A 22458-nucleotide genomic window follows, 5' to 3' on the forward strand; every position below is an offset into this window, starting at 1 on the left:
ACAGGGAGATTTGTTTGTAGCTGAACTCTCTACAGGTGATTTGTTTGAAGCTGAACTCTCTACATGATGGTTCCTTGTAGCTGAACTCTCTACAAGGTGACTTCTTCTAGCTGACCTTTCTACAGGGAGATTTGTTTGTAGCTGAACTCTCTACAGGTGATTTGTTTGCAGCTGAACTCTCTACATGATGGTTCCTTGTAGCTGAACTCTCTACAAGGTGACTTCTTCTAGCTGACCTTTCTACAGGGAGATTTGTTTGTAGCTGAACTCTCTACAGGTGATTTGTTTGCAGCTGAATTCTCTACATGATGGTTTCTTTGTAGCTGAACTCTCTACAAGGTAACTGATGTCTCTACAAGGTCACTAGTTTGTAGCTGAACTCTCTACATGGTGGTTTCTTTGTAACTGAACTCTCTACAGGGTGACTTCTTTTAGCTGATCTTTCTAGAGGGTGATTTGTTTGTAGCTGAACTCTCTACAGGTGATTTGTTTGCAGCTGAACTCTCTACATGATGGTTTCTTTGTAGCAGAACTCTCTACAAGGTAACTTCTTCTAGCTGATCTCTATACAGGGAGATTTGTTTGTAGCTGACCTCTCTACAGGGTGATTTTTTTTTGTAGCTGAACTTTCTACCTACAAAGTGACTTGTTCTAGCTGGTCTCTCTACAGGATGACTTGTTTCTAGCTGATCTCTCTACAGGGTGACTTGTTTCTAGCTGAACTATCTACATGGTGGTTTCTTTGCAGCTGAATTCTCTACAAGGTGACTTCTTCTAGCTGAACTCTCTATAGGGTGATCTTCTCGTAGCTGAACTCTCTGCAGGGTGATTCGTTTGCAGCTGAACTTTCTACATGATGGTTTGTTCATAACTGAACACTCTACAAGGTAACCTCTTCTAGCTTATCTCTTTAAAGGATAACTTGTTTCTAGCTGAACTCTCTACATGGTGATTTGTTGGTAGCTAAACTCTCTACAATTCGATTTGTTTGTAGCTGAACTCTCTACATGGTGGTTTCTTTGTAGCTGAACTCTCTACAAGGTAGCTTCTTCTAGCTGATCTCTCTACAGGATGACTTGTTTCTAGCTGAACTCCCTACAGGGTGATCCTTTCGTAGCTGAACTCTCTACAGGGTGATTTGTTTGCAGCTGAACTCTCTACAAGGTAACTTCTTCTAGTTGATTTCTCTACAGGGTGACTTGTTTCTAGCTGATCTCTCTACAGGGTGATTTGTTTGTAGCTGAACTCTGTACAGTTTGATTTGTTTGCATTTGAACTTTCAACATGGTTGTTTCTTTGTAGCTGAACTCTCTACAAGTTAACTTCTTCTAGTTGATCTCTCTACAGGATGACTTGTTTCTAGCTGAACTCTCGACAGGATGATCTGTTCATAGCTGAATTCTCTACATGGTAGTTTCTTTGTAGCTAAACTCTTTACAAGGTGACTTCTTCTAGCTGATCTCTCTATAGGGTGATTTGTTTGTAGCTGAACTATCTGCAGGGTGATTTGAACTCTCTACAAGGTGATGTTTTCTAGTTGATCTCTCTACTCAGTCTGGATGACTTGTTTCTAGCTGAACTCTCTACAGTGTGATCTGTTCAGTTTCTACCTGATCTCTCTATAGAGTTATATCTTGTTTGTATAGCTGAACTCTTTTACATGGTGGTTTTTTGATTGGTTGCTGAACTCTTTCTCCACGGTGACTTGTTTGTACTACAGAGTGACTTGTTTGTAGCTGAACTCTCTACAGAGTGACTTACTTGTAGCTGAACATTGCATAAAGTAACTTGTTTGTAGCTGATCTAGATGAACTCTCTACCAGGTAGCTTTTTTGTAGCTGAACCCTTTACGCAGTGACTTGTTTGTAGCTGAATTCTCTACAGAGTGACTTGTTGTAGCTGAACTCTCTACAAGGTGACTTGTTTATAGTTGAATTCTCTTCAGTGTGACTTATAATGTTCTGAATCTCTACAGCAACATATTTGTAGCTGAACTCTCTACAGGATGACTTGCTTGTAGCTGAATTGTCTATAAGATTAACTGTTTGTAGCTGAACTCCCTACAGAATAACTTGCAGTGCCGTAAAATTCTATAATGGAGTAAGTTATAAACGTAGCTGAATACTTTATTAGGGTGACTGCTCTATTAGAGTATCTCGATCTCGCATATGCTACACGTAGTTGGCTTTGGAATCATAACTCAGTGGTTTGTAATCCGATTCTTCTGTGCTACTGCAAGGACTTTCTATGATAATTATTCCAGCTACACACCGATTTCCAGCTCACTGTTCTAAGCGGTTTGGCTGGTAGGCGTGAAAACTAATAGTTTTTTATTCATAAAAGTCGATCGCGTAATTGTGACATAGGTTGGGTTTTGTGTCATATCTTGATGGCCTTTAACTGGATTCCTTTCAAACCACAAAAAGGCACTCCTACGATAGTTACTCCATCTACATAGCAATTTTCAGCTCATTCCTTCAAGCGGTTTACCCTGTGGGCGTGACAGTCCTTCGACCTTATTTTACGCAGATAATCGGTCATAACTCCGTGAATGTTCATCGGATTCCTACCAAACTTGGTACTGAGATTCGCCTTAATGAGCCCTTTAAGTGTGCCAAGTTTCAGCCCGATCCAAGCACGCATTCATGTTTTATTGCGGATTTTGCAAAGTGTGCGAAAAGAAGAAGTAGAAGAAGAAAAAAACGAAGAAAAAAACCCAAACTTTGGCCGCTCGTATCTCGGAAATGGCTGGAGCGATTTTCTTCAAATTTGGTATGTGGACTCCCCTACCTCGCCGGCATTTCTGTAGCAACTTTGGTTTTAATAGGATAAGGAATCACGGAGCTACAAAGGTGTGAAAATCACGTTTACTTTCTTCCTGTAAATATACTCACGGTGTGGCGCGCCGGCTACTTGGGCCGCACGACACACTACCGTGTGTCTTGATATATGTCATGACATGTCGACTATATCGCCCAGCACTAGTAACTACACATAACTGTGACATCACAATAACACAATAATGTGTTGATAATGTTGATCATGTATTAGTGACTGGTAACTAGCTAGTATCCATTAGTTTACTAGTATAGTGTAAAAACATCACATGATCCAATATGTTGTGAAATATTAGAATTGTGTGATGTGATGTAGTCATAGAACTGTTGTGTTCCCACAGGGTGGTGATACACCTCTACACCAGGCTGTAATGCATGGTAGTGAGGATATGGTGAAGTTCCTAGTTGAGAAGGGAGCTAATGTCAATGTTGTGGATCATGTGAGCTAATGTATTATGTGATGAGATGTAGTGTATAAATTGTATGGTTTCAGTGACTAATTTAATAATGGTTGTGTTGTTAACATGTTGTTGTGTCTGTTAGTTCTGATCATCTAACAGAACACACACCAGTGAACAACACTGAAATGGCTTGAACTTGTTTTGTTAGAATTTTGTGTTATGCACAACGTATTATTGTATAACAGAAAAGTTTGGCAAATTTGACAAGTGAGAAGTGTTTTGAATCAGCTAATTGTTTGTCCAATACAAATCTGTACCACCCCAAAAACAGCTTCGCTGTAAAAAAGGTGCACCCAAGAAACTACAAGTACCTGGAACCCAATGTAAAAAAACGAAAAGAAAAAATAGCTCAGCTGAAGTGAAAAGTAACTGGTAACTTAAAGAGCTGATATCTGAAGCGGCCAAGAATACAATTACTAAAGTTTAATCCATGCAAGAACACCTTGGCTATAAAACAGGTGCGTACATGAAAGTAACTGGCAACTGAAATGGCTGATATCTGAAGCGGCCAAGAATGAATGGTCATATACAACTAATTCAAAAATTTAACACTGAACCTTTATAATTCAGCTGTGTTCTATATTCACTCTTGCTGCATCGTAAATAATTTCTTTTAACTCTAATTGGCTGGTAATTTGGCCGCCTTTTTTAATAGTCAGTATAATAGAGCAAAAAAAGGCGGCCAAATTACCAGCCAATTAGAGTTACTTTACGATGCGGCAAGAGTGAATATAGAACACAGCTGAATTATAAAGGTTCAGTGTTAAATTTTTGAATTAGTTGTATATGACCATTCATTCTTGGCCGCTTCAGATATCAGCCATTTCAGTTGCCAGTTACTTTCATGTACACACCTGTTTTATAGCCAAGGTGTTCTTGCATGGATTAAACTTTAGTAATTGTATTCTTGGCCGCTTCAGATATCAGCTCTTTAAGTTACCAGTTACTTTTCACTTCAGCTGAGCTGTTTTCTTTTTGTTTTTTACATTGGGTTCCAGGTACTTGTAGTTTCTTGGGCGCGCCTTTTTTACAGGGAAGGTGTTTTTGGGGTGGACATCACTCATTTTTGTCAGTGATAGACTCTACATTTAGTTTAAAAGGTAATTTTTTTGGAAATGAGCAATTAACATTAATGCAGAATATTATCTTGGAGAGTCAGTAAAATCCAAACATAATAATGATTGCTTCATAACACCGTAAATTCGGAAGTATGAATTTACGGTGTAGTATGACTGTTCTATTAGAGTAAATCTATCTTTACTGCCTGCATGTGACAAATATATCTCATATCTGTGCATGTTAAATGCTTCAGACACCTAATTAAACTTGCAAGTGTCTAATTAGTTCACAGTTGCTACACAGCTATAAATACATTTGTAATTGTTATCATCATAATCATTTACATGTTATAACCATTTTTTAATATTTTGGTCACAACTTCAGGATTAGAGCAGCAGAGAAAAGAATAGAGGACTCAACCATCAAGACTTGTATATCGGAGATGGAACAGTATTGCGATGGACAATGCCGGTACTAACCCCTCAAGGGTGTTGCAGTACAGTATAGATGCAAGACCAGAGCCTCGATCGTCACCTTTTGATTGTGATCACAACTTCAGGATTGGAACAGCAGAGAAAGGAATGGAGGACTCAATCATCAAGACTCGGGGAGATGGAATAGTATTGCCATGGACAATGCCAGCACTAACCCCTCAAGGATGTTAAGTGCAGTATCAATACAACCACTCCAACCAGTGCATAAGACCAGAGCCTCAATCATCACCTTTTGACTGAAATTTTTATACTTGATGAAGCAATTAAAGCAAAAAAGTTGTAGTATTTATACTTTCCTGAGGGAGCATGCCCCCAGAGTCCCAGACTCCCTTGCCTGTTCAGCAGAATAATAGGATTGAGCCTTACTACCACTTTCACCTTTATTCTTGGCCCGGATGTACATATCAGCAACATAATACAGTAGCTGTAGATAATGCTAGTTAATGCCCCTAGGCAGAGCTATAGGGGTGGGAATTTTTCCCTACTATCACACTATCACAGTAGTTCTTCTCGCAGTTCTTTGCCTGGCCATCATCAACTGCTGTCAAAACATTAGTCTCGTCCCCCAGACCCTTACTCAAACATGCTTATCACACAAAAATAACTTAGTTTAGCAGTGCACAAACAATTATTGACAGCTTATACTATATTAAAGTACACTTACCGCATTGTTGAACCATGTATACCACCAGAATCCACCGGATTGACAACTAACACGTGATCTATTCAGGGGAAATCTCGTGGAAAGTCCCTAATTACCCTAAGCGGACACTCGTGATACGTGGTTTTAAATTGAATGGTTTAAGAATGTAACTGGATGGCGAGGCGTACTTTAATCGGCTCGACTTTAATGAGAAACTCGAGCCCATCGTGAGAAACTACATCGCTTGAGCAACGCTTGAAGAAGTAAGAGTCAAGAATACTGAGGTACTCTATGATATATGCCGGTTTTGAAGGCTAACGAAACGAGGAGTGAAGTTTGTGCAACGTGTCACATCGCCACACACTGATTCATCGTGTTTGTACGATAGGGTTTTTGGACCTGTCCACCAGATGTTGAAAGGAAATTCATTCCACCACATGTTGAAAGGAAATTCATTCCAACTTGTGAAGTTATTGATATACTCATTGTTGGGGTCCACGGGGACATCGATGATCATTTACCAGTCAGCTGTAAGTAATGTTACAACAGAAGGAAAGGAACCATTTCCATACCCCTATGGCATACTGATTTTCCAGGTCAGTTTATGTACACTCAACCACAGAAATGTAGAACTTTGGTTGCAGGTGGAAAATAAACACCTTTTTACTCAGTTACAAGAGATCCACCCAGCTGGGATAAAATGTTGAAGTGATTGTCATTAGTACAAACTTGTTCATCAGGTATTGGACAATTACAAGTGTCCAGATTATGCAGTTGTCCTCATGTTCAAGTTTACACGTTTGGGCAAGTTCCACAACATCCTATAATCTATTACTATATCAGTGTGGAATAATGCTTATATAATATTTTTCATATTCCAGGCTTTAGGTGTATTGTATTTAACACCTGCTTGTTGGTTTTTGCAGGCCATCTGGTCATACTGGTTTATCCACTAGCAGTTGAATGTGATCATGGTACATGTGTAAGTTGAGACCATGCAGGAACAAAGATACAGGTGTCATGAATTTCAGGTCAGTTGATGTTCCGAGGAATTGTATTATTGCAATTGTTCTTTTCGTAGTTATCAATTGTCAGTGACCAGTTTGTGATAGCGTACTTTTGTTTGACTAATGACCTAATGTTCTGGTTTACATGCTTACCCAACAGTTATGTTACTCACTTAACCTGCATATGGGATATATATTTTTTAGTTCATTTTGATTATCCATCCTTTATTGGTACAGCCTGGCATATTGATTTTTTGCACATTCTCTTTTTAATTCAGTGCCTGCTGGATTGTTTTGTCAGATATCGAAACAGGTGTCTTTGGTGTTGTGACCGATGTTCCAGGTCAGTTTGCATGTGTGTTTAATTTAAGGTTAACTTCAGTGCCTGCTTATTCTTTTACAGGTCTCAGTATCGAGTGTCATGAATTTCAGGTCAGTTGACGTACAGAAGAATTGTATTATTGCAATTGTTGTTTTTGTAGTTATCAATTATCACTGTATACTAGTGACATGGAGGATGTGAATTTGCAGGTCAGTCTACTCAGATGTATCGGGCATAGTGTTGATGGGTTCAAACAAATATCCAGTGTAGACTGTAGTGGCATCAAGGGTGTTAATTTCCAAGCCAGTTTACATGTTGTGATGTTAGTGATTTTTTCCTAGTACCCATATGTTAAGTGTATTGTATTTAATGCCCGTTTTAAATTATGGTATATCAGTGTGGGCAGTGCAACAGTAAGCCTTCTGTGTTGTAGTAACTATTTGTTTCATAATTATGTTGTTGTCCTGGAATGGCACAATTTTTGGGCAACCAGTGTGAAGTCCAGTGGTACAAACATTGTATTATGACCAAGTTGTGATAGCGTACTTTTGTTTGATTAATGTCCTAATGTTCTGGTTTGACATGCTTACCCAACAGTTATGTTATTTATTCACTTAGACTGGGATATAATTTTTGTTCATTTTGATTATCCATGCTATTATTGATACAGCTCGGCATATTGATTTTTTTGTACATTCTCTTTTAATTCAGTGCCTGCTGGATTGTGTCATCAGATATCGAAACAAGTGTTTTTGGTGTTGCGACTGATGTTCCAGGTCAGTTGCATGAGTGTTTAATTTAAGGTTAACTTCAGTGCCTGCTTATTCTTTTACAGGTCTCAGTATCGTCATGCTGACATACAAGAAATCATCACTATTGTTGGAACTATTTTTAGTCAAGTCTTGATGTGATGTTGATTAACGTTGTTACACATTGTTGTATGTTTACCATATGGCAAGAAATTTTCATGGCCATCATGAAATTTGAATATTGTATAAGTTGTGTGGAACAACCCCAACTCATACATGGTCACTGGCAAACCACGAACCACATTCGAGCCACAACACCACCAACCACATTCGAGCAATCCATTACAAAATTTTGTTGCACCATTTGTGTGTGCATAATACTTAATGAAAGCCACAACACAAGCTACATGGTACACACTACATAGAGGTGGTAACCCCTAAAGGCTTGTTACCTTTTGTATTCACCTTACCGGCCTTTGTGGTTAATCTATTAAAAATTACATGTAAATAGAGAATTGAAGAGTATGCTTAAAGCACCTTCGCTAGTGATTTTGTTCTTCACACCATAAGACAACTGGCGATTTATAAATGCTCGCATGGGGTGTGGTACTAAATGGAATTTAAAAGATTTCTGCTTAAAACGCCATCCCTAGGGAACTTACGGTTCAGCACGCTGTCATAACTTGTTTATCAGGCATTAGAGTTTTTGTCCACGTCGTGTCTTTAAAAGTTATTGTAGGGATTAGAGGTTTGATTGAAGAAAATATGCGTATAGGCAAGCCAGGATTGGATAATGTCAGTGCTAGATGGACTATACAAACACGGCTATGTTGACTGGTATAACGTGACAGTAGTTGTAACATAAGGTAGAGAAATAAAGTGAAATATGCCTATTTTTTATTTTGCAATGGTTACTTTTTTATTTTAGCAAGGTTGCAAGAAAACTATGATGACGACTCCGAAAGATTTTTTTATCACGTAACACAATACAAATCTATTGAGAGATGTTGCATAATCTAGGACTAATATTGCAAAACCGGCCCTACACGTAAATAACTCACAGTAGTGGCCGTGCGTCTTTTAATTGGGCGTGCGCTTTGTAGTTTCTTGGCCACGCGACTCACTACCGTGAGTCTTGATTGGTTACTAATAAATTAGCCAAACTTTTTCTTGCCAAATATTATTGTTGCAAATTTATCAAAGTTCTCCCACCAAACTCTCTGGTATATGGTAACTTTGTACAGCAACTTAACACAACTACACATACACATTAACTACATACATAAACATTCAGCACACAAAACATGTCATGTACACACCTTCACAAGAGTATGGCTGGTTGTGACATGTTCCACATAGTCCTCACCATTAGTGTAGTATAATTGGTTTTTCTCGCAGACAAATTTATGTTCAAAAATTAAACTATGCGACACTTAATCTCACGAGGTGACAAATTTGTAACATTAAATTTCTCGCACAAATTTATTGCTCATTGAAATAAGTGTTTTTACATGCTACAATGGAATTTGTTTGTAATATGAACCAGTGTTGAAACCGGGTCGGGTCATCCGGGTCAACTGGGTCACATTTTCTCCTGGTCATCCGGGTCCGACCCGGTTTACAAATTATCTGGGTCTGACCCAGATTGGATCATGTGAGAAACGAAATTGTTCATTTGACGACGTGGAAACTTATAAACGCTATTGCGTAGCTCTTTCCTGAGCCACGCCCATTTATCGCATTACCAACATATGCTGAGCTACGCCCATTTATTAGTAAGTGCACGAAACTGAGGGTATCTATGGCTATTGTCAGTAGGTGATGACCTTTTTTTTTTTTTGGTCTTCAACCTACAGCTATGCTGAAGTTGCAATATTTACTCAGCACGAATCGAACGCTCAAAACGTAGTCTCGCTCTAGACTAGTCGAAACATAGCTCTTATTGCACGCCTCGGCTTTAATTAATCCGGGTCACATCCGGGTCTGACCCGGATTACTATCCGGGTCAGTGGGTCATCCGGGTCAGCAGTAGTGACCCGGTTTCAATGTTGATATGAACAGATATATTGTTTTGAAGTTTATATTGTGTAGCAAATCTGGTAGCTGCAGCTTCTAAAATTGCAGCTTGTAGAATGAACCATGTATTTGTCCAGAACTTCTCATTAAAAATATAGTTACTTATTGACTTTTTGTTAAATTATACTGCCAGATAGTCTTCGTTTACATTACTAAAAAAACTTTTGTCCTTAATCAGCCTCTAACAACCATTATTAAAGTTGTACTAGTTTCTTCTAGGGGCTATAAAGCAAAATTCATAATGTCTGATAAGTCTCATCACCTCGCAACAAACAAATTATTACATGGTGAAATATGTCGCAAATTTTAATATTGCGAATTGATCTAAACGCAAGATTAAAGTCCTTGCAATAAACCCACTATATAGTACAAGCTGCAACATGTCACTCTAACACAGACACAATGCTCACACTTTCACATACTTGAATATTTCACACATATTACAAGTATTACACATACACATTCAGCCCATTGGTGTGTACAGACATGTGATTCATGTTAACTGAGTGTGTCATACACTAGATAGTATATAAATTTAAAAATGAAGTAGGAATCCAAGCGATAAAAAGTAGTGAAACAAGAGATGAACAATGGTAGCTATTACAGTATAGCTCAGTGGGAAATCCCTACTTTGTCACAAAATAATTGTAATACCATGCCAAAGTAGGGATTTCCCACTGAGCTATACTGTAATAGCTACCATTGTTCATCTCTTGTTGCACTACTTTTTATCGCTTGGATTCCTACTTCATTTTTTAAATTTATAATTTTTAATATACTAGTTTGTTTAGTTTTTTGGTAAAGCGTACAGCTAACTATAAACATGTGACTGTTCTATTAGGGTGACTGCTGTATTAGAGTATCTCGAGTCAGCCTGTAAAGATGTGTGTTTGCCCCAAAAAAGGGTGTGGTCATCGTGGTTTCGATCGATTCATAGTATTAGACTAGAGAATCTCGAATCCGAGCTCGAATCAGCCTAGCTACCAACTTGAAGGTGTGTGGTCACAAATACAGCTAGCATAAAAGGGGTGTGGTAATTGTGGTCTCGATTGATAGATTGATAATACGCAGAATAAAGAATGGGCGTGATGTTGTAACCTACGTATCATGGAGTACCGGTACCTAGCGTAGTCTAAGCGCCTTAAATAACTGCAGCGTCTATTATGCAGCTTAATGAAAGTATTGATATGGAAAATTAACGCCTCGATATGGTTTGTTGGATGAAGAAGAAGACAAGCAGCCTGATTGAAGATAAAAGAAAAGACAAGGCGCATAGGGCGTACACTCGTCGGAACCCCAAAAGGCACATCCCTCCGGTGAGTTTGTTGTTGTGGCGTAAAATGGTGACCGTGCACTGCTTCGTTTGGGCTCTAGGCTTGCGACTGTGGTCAGTGAGTGAGTGAGTGAGTGAGTGAGTGAGTGAGTGAGTGAGTGAGTGAGTGAGTGAGACGAAATTTCAAGTTCAACGATTTAAAAAAAATTCTATATCCGGCCACCAGTAATCATTTTCTTGTTTTTAATGCTACATTTGATAGATGGACTAATATTATTCTGTAAAAGTGATTTTCGTCGCGTAAGAAGTTTCTAAGCTGGTTTTTAAAAGGCGATATTTTTGGCGGCACGCGTCATTTCGGGGGATTCCTACTTAAACAGTACTACCGTACTGTTTGATATGCTAACACTGAACTTTACATAAGAAATTTTTATTGTTACGAGTGTGTGTATAGTGTTTTGTGTTGTGTGTTATCCAGATGATTGTTACCTCACCTGTTATGTGGTGTGTTATGTAATCTACACAGTACATTGTTAACACTACAAACATGTACTCACGGTATGCACTACACATATCATTGTACTTGTATGTATAGCCATTAGTGTATGTTCTATTAGAGTATTTGTCCACACTGTACAGTAATGATGAAATGTTATCCTTCACAATAGTAGGACAGTAACTACACATAACTGTAACATCACAATAACACAATAATGTGTTGATAATGTTGATGATGTATTAGTGACTGGTAACTAGCTAGTATCCGATAGTTTACTAGTGTAGTGTAAAAACATCACATGATGTTGGTGTTACAAAAGCTTGATCAGACCTACGTATTTTCTTCTCCCCGATAGCCTTCTGACAAGTGTAGCAAAACAATGCATCAAGCTCTATATCACAATGAACTCCACAAGCCATGAATGTTCGTACATGTTGGTAGATGTTGATGCCATAATCTTTGGTAGATGTTGATGCCGTAAATGTTGATAGATGTTGACGGCATAAATGCCATAAATGCCATAAACGATAGTCCTACAGGGGTGTTACATTACAAGGTACAAGCTGTGATATAATACAGCGACTACAACTATGACAAACAATGTCAACAGCAGCTGTTACAAAGAGAAACACGAGTCAGCTGTTCAGTGACCATTGGAAACCAGACATTGGAATAATTAAAACTGATATGTATTGCTCAGTTAAAATATTTAGGGCAGGAATTATTAGGTGGGCCATGGCACCCTGCTGTTGCTATATAGTCCTATTAGAACAAGTATAAGGGAAAATTAAGAATTTTAAGTTCAATTCAAGGGTGAAATCTTGTATGCCTCTCACTGAAATCTTGCTAGAAATCTGAGATCCGAAATCCCAACTAATAAATATTTTTCATAAAATAATGTAGCATTTCTGTAAAATAATGGAAATTACAGCCACATAATTTTGCAATGTGCGATTTCGTGCTATGATTAACATGAGTTATTAAAAGCTTGCTACAAGGCACAGTAATGGATATACTGCTTGAGTGTAATAATGGCCGATAGCCCAATACAAGCATGCAAGTGGGCAGGCCTCAACCAAGGAAGCCCGGGAGAACTTGGGAAGGACTTCAGTTGTAGCAACCAAGATGAGAGTTTAGCAAGTGGAGGGTAGGAACCAGGAACGCTTGGAGGAAGACTCATGCAAATTAAAACTCTACATTTCAGCTATTGCATGTAGTGCTAAATGCACATGAAATCTGTAATTCTTTTTAAAAATTGAGTAAAGATTCTGAGAAATCCTGTGAAATCTTCTGGTCACCACAGAAAATACGGACAATTCTCATTTACACATGTAGGGTGGGCGGGTGGGCAGGCAGGCAGGGCACCTGGTTATACCTAACCAATACTGCCAAGGTACCAGGATGGTATACTGTACGTATGTGTGATACTTGTCTACACTGTACTGTAATGATGAAATGTTAACCTTCACAAGAGTTGTAACTGCTTTTAGACCCTTTCAGAATATTCAAAATTGTTTCTAGTGTTCACTAATGAGATGTATTGCAGACTTGTAATATAAGCTGTACATGTCCTAGGATAATAATTAAGCATGTCCATCTCACACAGGCACTATATCCACACTTTCACACACTGAAATGCTACAAGTATCATACAGTATGGTAGTACTGTATAGTAGGGATCATGCAGAACTGGGCTTTTCTAGCCAAAAATATCACTCTAAAACCAGCCTCAATTTCCCTTCATGACAACTTGGCGGTAAACACAGCCGAGCCTGAAAATGTCTTCAGACCACTTTCCATAAAGTTTCTATGAAATTTTAAAAGTATTATATTTAACAGAATTTTATTCTGACTAACTTATGCCTTCAGCCAAACATAACTTGATAATGGATATAGCTATGGGCTTGATTTCTTCACTGTTCGAAGTCGCTTCAGTGCGAGATGTGCCTTTTCACCAACCCAGTATGTACATTACATGCATCATGGACTTTCCTTTATCCCCAGTTCCTTTTGTTGACAGCGCAAGGTGTTCATTTATTTGCAATAGTGCATTAGTGGCTTCCTGCTAATATTTTATTTTGTTTGCACTGCTTGACTTTCTGTGCTGGCCGGTATGTTTGTTTCTCTTGTGTTTGAATTCAACTGATTGTTTCAGGCAACAGATATAGGGTAAGAACTTGTTTTTAGCAAAGTAGAACAGGCACGTGCTGATTAGTTGGCACGGTTTAATCGCTTGCATTTCTTAACGTTGTCAAGTTGTACTATAAGGTATTTCATTCTATGGACACTGTTATTTATTTGTTTCTCGTGTGTTTGAGTTCAATTGATTGTTCCAGATGACGGGTGTATAAGAACTCGCTTTTAGCAAAGTAGAACAGGGATGTGCTGATTAGTTGGCATGGTTTAACCGCTTTCGTTTCTTATACACTGCTTAGCTGTGTAAGTTCTTTGTACTAAGGTATTTCATTCTATATACCACTTTAGCATGGACGTTCTAAAGCACCGCTCGGTGTTTAACTTGCATATTGCCCGGGCAATATCATGGGAAAGCGGTTTGCCAATGAGTTTGATACCCAGCCAGTTCAAAGAATTGATTTTCTTTGACTCGTTATATTGAGTGACAGAGCTTTGTATTGTGGGACTCATTTTTGTAGTGTTTGCTAAGCTGAGTATATTTGCTAAGATAGACTAGTTGGTTGTTACTAAAGGATAATGAAGGCACAAACTTATCATTTGGGTGATTGTGGATGCGTATTTCTACCCACCACATATCAGCCTTTGAACAGACCACGGAACAGCAAAGCTACTGCTACTACGTTGAAATAGTTTAGTAACTTATAGTCCTACAGTAAGTACTTAACTTAATATAATAACTTACTTACTGTCCCAATAGTGAAGTTAGTTGGCTTAACTTAGTACAAAAATGATAACAATATAAACTCCATCCCATAATCGCAAGTTTTCTAACATTGCGTGTTGAAGCATAGTAATGACGTTTTAACATATGGATAATGTTCTGATGGCTATTGGCCCACGCTATTAAAACCACAATCAATCTTCAGATGCTACTGTATAAAACAAACGGGATGAGTTCTCAGTAGTTCTTTTACGTATTAGGTGAGTGCATCCCAAGTGATATATATTATATCACTTATACCACGGCTGCTTGGTATTTGCTGCTATTATACACCTGCAGCCATATATCAACAAATCCCTCGCAGCTGTGGTATAACTATTAAATAAACACTGATGCATTAGCCTGTAGTCCCATGAGATTGGCTGCGTAGGGCGCTTTACATTTGTGACGTTGACCAACGTATATCGTGCATGCAAGCTACCATTCAGAGCTATTAACCCATGCTGCCAGAATTGCAAATCCTGCTCATATAGAATTTTCATTGCTTGCTCCTCAGAACTGTGGGAGATCTGTCAGATCTGTTAAACTAATTAATTTAATAATTGATGTATGTGTGTGTTTTGTTTCTTTTGTGTGTATGTGTGTTTGCCTTAGTAATTGCCAGGGCTCCAGCTGCTTTAAAGCTTCTTGGTACCACTTCGTCTAGGCCCTTTATTTATTTCCTGTACACTTGTCTTAAGCCACAAGGCATATAAATCAATCAATTAAATCAATTGTTGTAGAATATCAGTACACCAGTCTATGTGCAAAATTACAGTTTATGTTCAATAAAAAAATGATGGTGTCTTCTGTGATTGACTTCCCATAGCTACATCAATTCATCTTTATGAAACAAACTAGTTACATACATTGATCACCAGTTCTATAAAAGAACACAAACAAGTATAAAAAAAAATTAGGAATATAAACTAGAGTAGGGATCAACTAGAACATAGTGCACCAATAGAAAGTACCGAAACAAGCTTGAGTTGGTAGTATATTATGACAGCAAATTACTGTAACACAATAAAAGAAGTGAATATCTCTACTGTTACTAAAACCCCATAGCACAGTATAGATATTCACTTCTTTTTGCGTTACAGTAATTTGTTGTCGTAATATACTAACTCAAGCTTGTTTCAGTACTTTTATTGGTGCGCTATGCTCTAGTTGATCCCTACTCTACTATAAAATTCCAAATTTTTTCATAATATATACTTTACACATACAGAACACATTCATGTACATACTTTAACTCATTGGTATGCATAGATGACATTGTGTGTGTGTGTGTGTGTGTGTGTGTGTGTGTGTGTGTGTGTGTGTGTGTGTGTGTGTGTGTGTGTGTGTGTGTGTGTGTGTGTGTGTGTGTGTGTGTGTGTGTGTGTGTGTGTGTGTGTGTGTGTGTGTGTGTGTGTGTGTGTGTGTGTGTGTGTGTGTGTGTGTGTGTGGTGTCCATGCTGCCAGCCTCCTTGTTGTAGACGCTGTAGTACATCACTTGTATGTGATGTGACTAATGGCAGCATCCCATACGGTGGAGGATCAGGGGACTGACTTCCTTACATTAGCCAGCAAGTAGGGTTTACATCATGCATACACCATGCTTTGCACAAGGTGGACTTAGTGTCTAACCCTGCTATGGCCATTCTGCCCTCATGGGGGTCCTCTCACTTGACCTAAATTTCAGTAGCTTGTAAAATGGGATATGGCAATTTAACTCTATACAGATAATATTTTGGCAAAATGCTTGTAAATAGATTGATAATCCCTAATGGAGCAATCAGTGGAAAACGCAAACTGCAATAGAATGCTCAAATGCAAACTGTAATAGAACGCTCAAATGCATTGTACTTACATTCGGTATCCCCTGACTAGGTGAATCCTCTCTTGTAACGTAAATTCACTGGCTTGTAATTGGATTATTTAGTGTCCACTAACTAGGTAATTGTGTACCTTCCTTGTGAGGTTGGGTGGAGAAGATGATCTCAGATCTTCGAAGAGGAATTGTGTGTAGTTTGTGTGTATATGTATAACGTGTGTATAGCTGTGGTTTGTGTGTATTTGTGCAATGTGTGTATAGCAGGTACGTGTGCATGCATGCGCGTGCAATGTCACATACTGTAGTGGGTGAAGGTCCAGGTGAGCCTTTGGGTGCTCACTTCTTTACCTGTGGGACATGGTACAGTTACTAGTCCTGCCCTGGAGAATTTTCCGGTGCTGAGTCACATCTGAGCTGTGCATGTAAGTAGTGTACAGGTGTCCCAGTCACAGAACGTTGGTTCACTAAGTAGGCATGACCGTGCTAGCACCTTAGCCAAAGGCTTTGCTTTTGATTGCATGTTTGTGTTGTGTAGTGTGTGTGTGTGTGTGTGTGTGTGTGTGTATGTGTGTGTGTATTGTGTAGTATGTGTGTTGTGTAGTATGTGTGTCTAGTGTGTATAAACTGGTTAGTTACTTATTTTAGCAGTGTGATAAATTACTGTACTTCACTACTCAGAGTGGCAAGACACCTTTTGAACTAGCAGTAGAAGAAGGCTATAGTAGAGTTGTTAGTTACTTTTTCAAGGAACTTCACATGGACACTTCACAGTTTGATGAGGTATTTTTTAACATAATGTGTGATCAACTGTGTTTATAACATATAAGGTGAATCAGGTAACATATGAAATTGTGAAAAAAGTGCGACCTTCAAAACCATGCATACTGATGTGAATAACTTTGATATCTTCTCCAAATCAAACAACCAGCTATTTTTAAGGCTGCATTTTTTAAACTGGGCTGTCTTTTTGGAGCTAACTTTTGTTCTAATACAATAGGCACTTATGTAATAGTTATACCATTGCTGAGAGGGATTTCTTTTATACATCAGTATCTCATGATCAATAGTGGTTTTAATAGTGTGGGCAACAATATCCTTCAGAACATTGTTCATATGCTATTATGCTTTATGTACCACTCTGCGTGGGCAGTTCAAAGGCACCGCCAGTGCCATAATTTGTATATTGCACTGCTGCAGACCGCAGCGAGTGCATTATAACTTATAACGCACTGGTCGCGGTTTTTTAGACCACAACGAGTGCATTATAAATTATAATGCACCGACTGCAGTGCAATATACAGATATTGCACTGGCTGCGGTTTTGTGCAGCATAGCACAAGTGCCGGTGGCGAAGACCACTACGACACCTCACCTAATAGGTGGAAAGACACTTCACGGATTGCTCGAATTCTTTTATAGCCTGACATGTAAAGGTTGATTGTGGGCCATAACGTCACCAATACGTATAATGTTTACAAGCAGCCAATGACGATCGAAAAAGCCAACACGGGTGGCCACAACTCTAGTCTACATATATAAACGTACTTATACACCTTACTAGTCTGGTGCCATCTTAGCCCAGATTAAACTGTAGTCCACTTCGACAATGACTCAATAAAACAAATATATTCTAAATAATACTAACCTTTACGTTCGATTGTGGTAACCAGTTTTGTCATGCTACCAGATTCAAGTTTAGCCAGTGTGAATAGTAAGAATTAGACTAGTATCGTTTAGTAGTTAGGTTTTGTTTACTTAAAACGTCTATTTAGCTACTTTTTTTTCGCTCAAGAGAATCACTATGGCGATTAGTCTGGCGCTTAGTCTGGCGCTTAGTCTGGCGCTTAGTCTATATGGTGATTGAGTGATCATGCTGGCATGCTGAGCACTACATGATGAGAGTCGAACAACGAATGCAGGTTAGTGATATAACCCATAGCGTACTAGCTTTCAATATCTCAGGTGGCTGCAGTACTGCAAGGGGAACGTCATCGCAACGTCCGGCTTGGTTACCCACAATCGATGTTAGAAACCTGGCCTTTATAAGTGTTACAGCTGTCTTGTGAGACTCTCCTCACCTATTAGGTGAGTGGTACATAACAGTTATACAACGTGCACTCGTGCTCTGCCTGTATAAACGCACTTGCCTTCGGGCCTAACGGCCCTCAGGCTCGTGCGTTTATATCAGGTAACGGCCCGAAGGCAAGTGTGTTTATACAGGCGGAGCACTCGTGGCCGTTGTATAACTATATAATACACAACCCCAGAAAAATGTAATTGTGGGATATATATTTTACCATTTTGTTTTATGTACATTAAGCCTACTAACTTGCCTAATGGGACAGTAAGTTATTAAGTGCTTAGGACTACAAGTTACTTACCTACTTTAAATCTAGTTGTTCTCTTTGTGTTGTTCTGTAGTCTGCTCAATGGCTGACACATGGTAGGTAGAAGTACGCATCCACACGTTACCCAAGTTATTATTATACTCGTTAGTAACTATCAACTAGTTGAAACTTAGCAACTACAGTGAGCCTAGCCTAACCTGTAAATCCAAACCCACAATTAAACACTCAGTGTCGCTCAATATAACAAGTCAAAGTGTATTGTATCTTTTAGCTGATTGAGCATCAAACTGATGACCAAACCGCATTCCTATGATGTTGACCGAGCAATAATGTGCAAGCTAAACATTGAGTAACACTTGTGGACGCCATGCTAAAGTGGTATATACAGTAATATACACTTTGTTTCTGGGCCATTAAAATTTTTTCACTGCTACATTACAAAGTTCATGTATCAGGTGCATACATTTAGACTACAAGTAGAACTTTCATGTTTATGTTGAAAATGGATAGCTAGTAGCAGTGGCTAAGAATTGTAATCATTGTTGTTAAATGTGCATGTAAGGTCCCTGGTATCAAATTTATATAGTGCATGTTTTATTAGAGAATTCTTAGTGACTATTCTACTAGAATATTTTGATCATGTTGTTATCAAACGGTATGATAGTACTGTTTAAGTAGGAATCCTCCCCTAATGTGATGCGCTGCCTAAAATGTCGCCTCAAGAAAACACTTACAGGCAGCCGGATTTTAGAAAATGAAACTTGAATTTTTGTCTGCCTGCCTGCCTACCCGCCTGCTTGCCTGACCACAGTTGCAAGGCTGGAGGCTAAACGAAGCAGCACGCAGCTACCATTTTATGCTACAATAGCAAACTAACCAATGTCATGTCATGTGCCTTTTGGGGTTCCGACAAGTGTGTGCCCTATTTTTTCCTTTATCTTCAATCAGTCTGGTCTTCATTCTTCTTCATGCAATGAAACCATATTGAGGGATTAATTTTCTCTATCAACGCTTTCTTTGAGCAGCTTATTTAGATACTGCAAACTTATTTATTTAAGTGTTTACACTTGGTGGATCAATACCACATCTATTAACGTGATCTTCGTTGATTAATAACAATTGAGCATCAAGACCACACTTCATAGCATCTATTTTCTTAATCATAACAACCACACCCCTTATTATTTGTATTCATAGTGCTGGCACAGTGAAAATAATAGTTATATAGGCACAATCTGGAGTCTATGAAATTTATAAACCTGAAGGCCTGGGCTGTAGCGCACGAGTGAAGTGAGGGCGCTACTAAGGGCCTGAGGGTTTATAAATTTCATAGACTCCACATTGTGCCCGTATAACTGCTTTAGACTCTATTTCACATTACACTCAGATTACTTACCTCATCCACAGCTGTTTCTGCTGTAGGCTCGGCAAAAGCAGCTGGTTTACTTGTGATAATACTAGCACCATGGCAACTATGCGTCCTGACGTGACAAAATAATCGCGCTCGTTAATTCACTGCACGTGAACAATGCATAGCGATTGGATAAACCTAGATTTTGAGCATATGTTATATTGTGCCTGAAGGCGTGGAGTATATTAGAAAACAAGATGGTATATATGAGATTTGTTACCCACCCACAACAGCCTAAATAGAGTCTAAATTGAAATAGTAACACACTCTCTGGTAGGTTAAGACTGATCAAGGTACTCTAATACAGCAGTCATCCTATTAGAACAGTCACATTTGTATAACTGTATGTTATAACAAAACAAACAAACCTGTTAATTAAAAATGTAATAGGGATCCAAACAATGAAAAGGAGTGAAACAAGAGATGAATGATGGTATTACAGCATACCTTAGTGGGAAAATCTCTACTTTGTCAGTGAACAAAATCATGTTATAACATGCCAATGTAGGGATTAGCTTTTTTGTATTACCATCATTCATCTCTTTGTTTCGCTACTTTTATCACTTGAATCCCTGCTTCAGAATAATTTTTAATATAGTTGTACGTACATGTTTGGCTTTTGCATTATCACAGTATCGCCTGTCATTTTCATTCAAGAAGTTTGTACCTCAATAGTTTACCAGTGAATATCTACAAAAAAATTTTTTGTCTGTAAGCACGTCAACAAATCATAGTTGTTATAAAGTTAAAGTAAACAATCATGTGTACAGTAACTTGCCAGTAGTGTCAAGCTGTGCAAAACTTGACTTGCAGTGATAGCTATACAGAGAGAAAACTAACTTGGTGTAAAATCGCAGAGTTGACATACTCTAATAGGACTGTCACCAAGAAACAAGTGCACAAAAATGCCCAAAATATGTTGTCCACTGTTTGAACCTACTGACTCGCTAGGGATTAGTACAGCTACAGGTGTAGATGACCTCCCTTGTTTCATGGTTCCTATTTGAATGTAAATTCTTAATTTTTCGTAGAATAGTACCAGACACGTTATATGAATGCATGCCTTAAGGGTGCTCACTGATATTTGAAGCCGTTTAAGTGCCAACCCAGAAACCACATGCGGCTGTTGCATCATAATTGGCATTATTGCGCATATTTGTAGTATCCGTGTTAAGCGCCTGTGTTTTGCGCCAGAGAACACAAGGAAGAGCAGCATGTTTTTTACTTTAAAATCGTCACCGAAGTGTTAGCAAGTGATTGTCTGATGGATCAAGAGTTACACTAGCATGAATTGGTCTAAAGGTAAGTGTTATTTAAGGCGACAAGTGTGAATGCATGTTTCGCTTGTAGCCAACATACGTTTGTGCCTTGTTTTCTCGAGTGATAGGGTATGCTGGTAGTTTGTAATTGTAATTGTAAGCTGCTTATGTAGGGGACTATGTTACCAGCTGGAATCACAAGGCGTTACAAGCTGCTGATGATGGCGTCATTGGCGTGCCTAGCAATCCGAGAGCGACTTGCTGGAGACTCCAGGCGTAGCAAGAAGCTGTTCCCGTGTGTGAAGAAGAGAAAACAGAGCTTCTTTGTGTTTAGAACAGCGTTTATTTTGAAAAGTTGGTGATTGTGGTTAATAGGAATTTGTGTGGTTATTATATCAATAATGTTGGGCGCATGCAATTTTTACACATGTTTACTAAAAATAAAACTAGTTTTTGAGTGATAGGCGTAAAAGCTTCAAATTTTGCACGGAGATAGGCAGATAAATTCTCTACAGGACTATGAAAAGATTTTGTACATAGCACTATGGCTTTGCAAGTAATGGCGATGAAAAAGCGAGGGTTTGGTTAGTGAAACACACTTCCAGCGCTTACTTATTATCAGTGTAAGCTATGGATTAGTACTTTTCATAGATATGTGAGTTGTAACCTTAAGTATATTTAGCGCGATTTCCAGCACTCTAGTGGTAAAGATGAGGGACTAGTTTTGATTTAAGCGCTCTGGAAAGAATCTCACGTAGCTACAGAACGGTAAAGGCTAGCGAAATTCTGTTTGGTTTGTGTTGAAAAGAAAGGGAACCACTACCAATACAAAGACCATATGGATTCATTATACACGTTGTCTGGTTATAAGAGACAGTATAAAATCACGCATTGTATGGCTTCAATTATCCGCGAGCACCCTTAACTATCAATTACTGACATGTGAAGTCATCATTCTGTTTTAGTTTCTGCTATGTTCCACCTGCTGTACAACAAAGACTAGTTGATTAGTGCTTTTGTATTCAATCCAGTCACACTACTGAAATTTTAGCACTCAAGCCATAGCACCTTACTGAGAATCAACACCTATGTGGTAGTGGAGAAAGAAGTGGAGGACGAGAGTGAGTCCATGATGCATGCTTCGTAGCTGCTGCGGTTAGTGAAAAGGTATGTCTTGAGCCAAAGCAGTGCCAAGCAGTGAAGAAATCAAAGCCCATAGCCTTATTATTATTATTATTTTATTTTATCAATACTGTGAAACTTCCACAAACAGAAGGTTATACACAGTTAAAGTTTAGCTATTAA

At 38.6% G+C, this 22458-nt stretch overlaps 1 protein-coding gene and 1 long non-coding RNA gene across 3 annotated transcripts in view; both read left to right on the forward strand.

Annotated features, from left to right (window-relative positions):
* Positions 1-22458, forward strand: part of LOC136237286 (uncharacterized) — an 85310-nt gene that overhangs the window by 54594 nt on the left and 8258 nt on the right. Inside the window, exons 10-11 of the mRNA XM_066027632.1 lie at positions 3179-3277; positions 16814-16915. Of these exons, the coding sequence (XP_065883704.1) occupies positions 3179-3277; positions 16814-16915 (201 nt within the window). The remainder of the gene's footprint in view (positions 1-3178; positions 3278-16813; positions 16916-22458) is intronic.
* On the forward strand, positions 5043-7821 carry LOC136237292 (uncharacterized). 2 transcript variants are annotated; one of them, XR_010692372.1, is made up of 7 exons: positions 5043-6024; positions 6421-6525; positions 6780-6844; positions 6905-6933; positions 6984-7032; positions 7535-7599; positions 7659-7821. It is a non-coding gene; the product is annotated as an uncharacterized lncRNA (long non-coding RNA). The 2 variants fall into 2 exon arrangements; XR_010692371.1 differs by lacking the exon at positions 5043-6024 and having other exon boundaries at positions 6246-6525.

Source organism: Dysidea avara, chromosome 10 (genome assembly GCF_963678975.1).
Source record: "Dysidea avara chromosome 10, odDysAvar1.4, whole genome shotgun sequence".
Lineage (NCBI taxonomy): Eukaryota > Metazoa > Porifera > Demospongiae > Dictyoceratida > Dysideidae > Dysidea > Dysidea avara.